Genomic DNA, 3,861 nt, shown 5'->3' on the forward strand with positions numbered 1-3,861 from the left:
GAGGCAGATGATGGCCAGGGTGTTGGTCAGCCCCTCGTAGCAGAGCCCGGGGTCCAAGCCGCAGATGTCCTCCAAGGTCACGCTGCTCCTCTCCTTCAGCCCTCGCAGTCGTTCGGCCACCTTTCCTTGTACACCAGGAGGAGCAAACAGTCTGGCACAGAGAGAGAAAGGGAGAGAACGGCCCTCAAACCCGATTCTGGACACTCCAGGACAGGGGTCTCCAACCTTGGCAACTTTAAGACTTGTGGACTTCAACTCCCAGAGTTCCTCAGTCAGCCTTTGTTGGCTGAGGGATTCTGGGAGTTGAAGTCCACAAGTCTTAAAGCTTTGCTGGCTGAGGGATTCTGGGAGTTGAAGTCCACAAGTCTTAAAGCTTTGCTGGCTGAGGGATTCTGGGAGTTGAAGTCCACAAGTCTTAAAGCTTTGCTGGCTGAGGGATTCTGGGAGTTGAAGTCCACAAGTCTTAAAGCTTTGCTGGCTGAGGAATTCTGGGAGTTGAAGTCCACAAGTCTTAAAAGCTTTGCTGGCTGAGGAATTCTGGGAGTTGAAGTCCACAAGTCTTAAAAGCTTTGCTGGCTGAGGAATTCTGGGAGTTGAAGTCCACAAATCTTAAAGCAAAGCTGGCTGAGGAATTCTGGGAGTTGAAGTCCACAAGTCTTAAAGTTGCCAAGGTTGGAGACCCCTGCTCCGGGAGGAGACCCAGAGCCTGACCTCTGCCCCACAGCCATTCAGATCATCTAGGGACCCCAGCGCTGCCCTCCTGCGGAATTCCTGCCTGCCCTGCCACCCAAATCCATCGGAGGCTCCCCACCTCTCTTGCTTCTCTCCCCCCCAAAGTTATCCACACTTCTGCATTACACGTAGACAAAAGGTATGTTAGGATATGCATTAAAACACGCAGCCTCGTTCGTGTTCTCTACACTTAACAGAATAACTGAGCTTCTTAGAAGCAAATGAAACCCCAGAGTCTTGATTAATATTCAATGTTCTTCTTCCTCTTTGCAATTTCACATTTGAAAGACTTGGTATCCATGGAAAAAAAAAAAGCATCCTAAAATAAGCCCTAATTGAGTGGCAGAACGTTTCTGGAGAGTGGGGGGGGGGGCTGATTCAGAATAACAGAGCCAAAAGGGACCTCGGAGATCTTCTAGTCCAACCCTCTGCTCAAGCAGAGAGCCCATATCATTCCAGACAAGCAGCCAGAGTGAGCAGAGGGGAAGAATCCCACCCCATTGAGCCACATTCGGGGGAGGGGAGATCTAGCGCAGCCCCCACGACCTCCCAGCCCCCCCCAATCTCCTGGGTTTTTCCCTGTCTCCCCCCCCCCCCAGGCGTGGGGATTGCATGGGTGCCCCCCTGCCCTCCGAGCTGGATCCTGTCCCACCCTCCTGCTCCCAGGCAGAAAAAGGGGCATCCAACAGGTGCAGCCACTGCTCCGCTCCCCAGTGCAATGCCACCTGGGGTCTCCCTTTGGGAAGTGGGGTGGCCGAGGGGCAGAATCCCTCCCCTTTGAGCCACATCCCTGCCTGTGCAGGGAGACCTCCCAGGGACCCCCTCCTCCTGGGTTTCCCCCACCCACCCCAAGTGGGTGCCCCCCCTGCCCTCCAAGCGGGACCCTCGCCCACCCTCCTGCTCCAGGGCAGAAAAAGGGGCATCCAACAGGTGCAGCCCTGCTCCCCAGTGCAATGCCGCCTGGGGTCTCATTTTGGGGAGTGGGGCAGCCAAGGGGCAGAATCCCTCCCCTTTGGGCCACATCCCTGCCCATCCATGGAGGGGAGCTGTAGACCTGCCACGGACCCCCTCCTCCTGGGTTTCCCCCACTCTCCCCAAGTGGGTGCCCCCCTGCCCTCCAAGCAGGACCCTCTCCCACCTTCCTGCTCCAGGGCAGAAAAAGGGGCATCCAACAGGTGCAGCCCTGCTCCCCAGTGCAATGCCGCCTGGGGTCTCATTTTGGGGAGTGGGGCAGCCAAGGGGCAGAATCCCTCCCCTTTGGGCCACATCCCTGCCCATCCATGGAGGGGAGCTGTAGACCTGCCACGGACCCCCTCCTCCTGGGTTTCCCCCACTCTCCCCAAGTGGGTGCCCCCCTGCCCTCCAAGCAGGACCCTCTCCCACCTTCCTGCTCCAGGGCAGAAAAAGGGGCATCCAACAGGTGCAATCACTGCCCTGCTCCTTAGTGCAATACCGCCTGGGGTCTCCCTTTGGGGAGTGGGGCGGCCGAGGGGCAGAATCCCTCCCCTTTGAGCGACATCCCTGCCTGTGCAGGGAGACCTCCCAGGGACCCCCTCCTCCTGGGTTTTACCCCCCCCCAAGTGGGTGCCCCCCCTGCCCTCCAAGCGTGACCCTTGCCCCCCCCCCTCCTGCTCCCAGGCAAGCAGGCGGAAAAAGGGGCATCCAACAGGTGCAGCCACTGCCCCTCCCTGGGGCCTCACTTGTGGGGATGGGGGAAGGCGAAGGAGAGGGGGGGTCTCGGGGATGGGAGGCCACCAGGAAAGCCCAGGGGAGGGGGACTCACCGGCCACCGGAGAGGGCTTGCGCAGGACCAGCCACCGGCTCTTCCACTGGGGGGGGGGACACAGAGAGACAAGGGGAGGGGGGTTAGCAGCGTCCCAGGGGGACCCCCCGACCCTCCCTCCCTCCCCCTGTTCCTCCCCCTCCCTCCCTGGGGCACCTTCTTCCCCTCCCGCCACTTCAGCTGCCCCTCCAGCACCACCGCGTCCGTCATCTTCGGGCATGGCTGCCGACAGCTGGTAGGGGGCGGGGCGTGGGCGGGGCAAGCGAGGGGGGCGTTCCCCCCACTTTTCTCTCTCGGGCGCGTTGCATGCCGGGCGCCGTAGTCCGCAGGCAGGACGCTGCCACGCCGGCGGGCGGGAGGGTGGGAGGGCCGGAGCCCCGGCGGGTGATTGACAGCGGCGGCGCGCGTCGCCCTGGCAACGGGGGCCGAGGGAGGCGGCGGCAACGGAGGCGGCGGAGGTGAGCGGCGGCGGCGGCGGCGGCGGACAAAGGGCGGGCGGGGGGCGAGGGAGACCCTCCGCGGGAAGGAGGGGAGGGGAGGGGAGGGCTTGGGGGAAGGGGCGCCCTTCTCGCAACCCCTGGGGGAGGGGGGCTCCGGCCTTTCCTTCCTTCCTTCCTTCCTTCCTTTCTTTCTTTCTTTCTTTCTTTCTTTCTTTCTTTCTTTCTTTCTTTCTTTCTTTCTTTCTTCTTCCCTTTTTCCTTTTATCTTCCTTTCTTTCTATCCCTTTCTCTTTCCCTTGCCTCCTTTCTTTCTTTTCCTTTCCTCTTTTTTTCCTTTTCCTTCCCTCCTCCCTTTTTATTTTCATTTCCTTCCTTTTCCTTTTTTCCTTCCTTCCCTCCCTCCTTCCCGCCTTGCCTTCCTCTTTTTTCCTTTCCTTTCCTTTCCTTTCCTTCCTCTTTTCTTTCTTCTTTTCCTTCCCTTCCCTCCCTCCCCTCCCTTTCTTTCTTTTCTTTTCTTTTCCTTTCCTTTCATTCCTCTTTTCTTTCTTTTTTTCCTTTCCTTTCTCCTTCCCTTCCTTTCTTTTCCTTTCCTTTCCTTTCCTTTCCTTTCTTTTCTCCTTCCCTTCCCTTCCCTTCCCTTCCCTTCCCTTTCCTTTCCTTTCCTTACCCTTCCCTTCCTTTCACTCTTCCTTGCCTTACCTTTCTTCCTTCCTTCCCCTCCCTCCATTCCTCCATTCCTTTCCTTTCTCCCTTCCATTCTTCCTTGCCTTATCTTCTTCCTTTCTTTTCCTTCCTCTTTTTTCCTTCCCTTCCCTAACCCTAACCCTTCCCTCCTTCTCTTCCCCTCTCCTATCCTTCTTCCTTTCCTCCTTTGCCCCTTCCTTTCCCTTTCTTTTCTCCCTTTCC

At 58.2% G+C, this 3,861-nt stretch overlaps 1 protein-coding gene across 1 annotated transcript in view; it reads right to left on the reverse strand.

Annotated features, from left to right (window-relative positions):
- DOK7 (docking protein 7) overlaps window positions 1-2,744 on the reverse strand; it is a 21,917-nt gene extending 19,173 nt beyond the window's left edge. The window contains 4 exon segments of the mRNA XM_070948401.1: window positions 1-117; window positions 120-151; window positions 2,516-2,561; window positions 2,672-2,744. The exon segment at window positions 1-117 is cut by the window's left edge and continues 82 nt beyond it. Coding sequence (XP_070804502.1) covers window positions 1-117; window positions 120-151; window positions 2,516-2,561; window positions 2,672-2,725 — 249 coding nt within the window. The 5' untranslated portion in view covers window positions 2,726-2,744.
- Between the last annotated feature and the right edge of the window lie 1,117 nt (window positions 2,745-3,861).

Source organism: Pituophis catenifer, unplaced genomic scaffold (genome assembly GCF_029215685.1).
Source record: "Pituophis catenifer annectens isolate HBS135680 unplaced genomic scaffold, rPitCat1.0.hap2 SCAF_8, whole genome shotgun sequence".
NCBI classification, from domain to species: Eukaryota; Metazoa; Chordata; class Lepidosauria; order Squamata; family Colubridae; genus Pituophis; species Pituophis catenifer.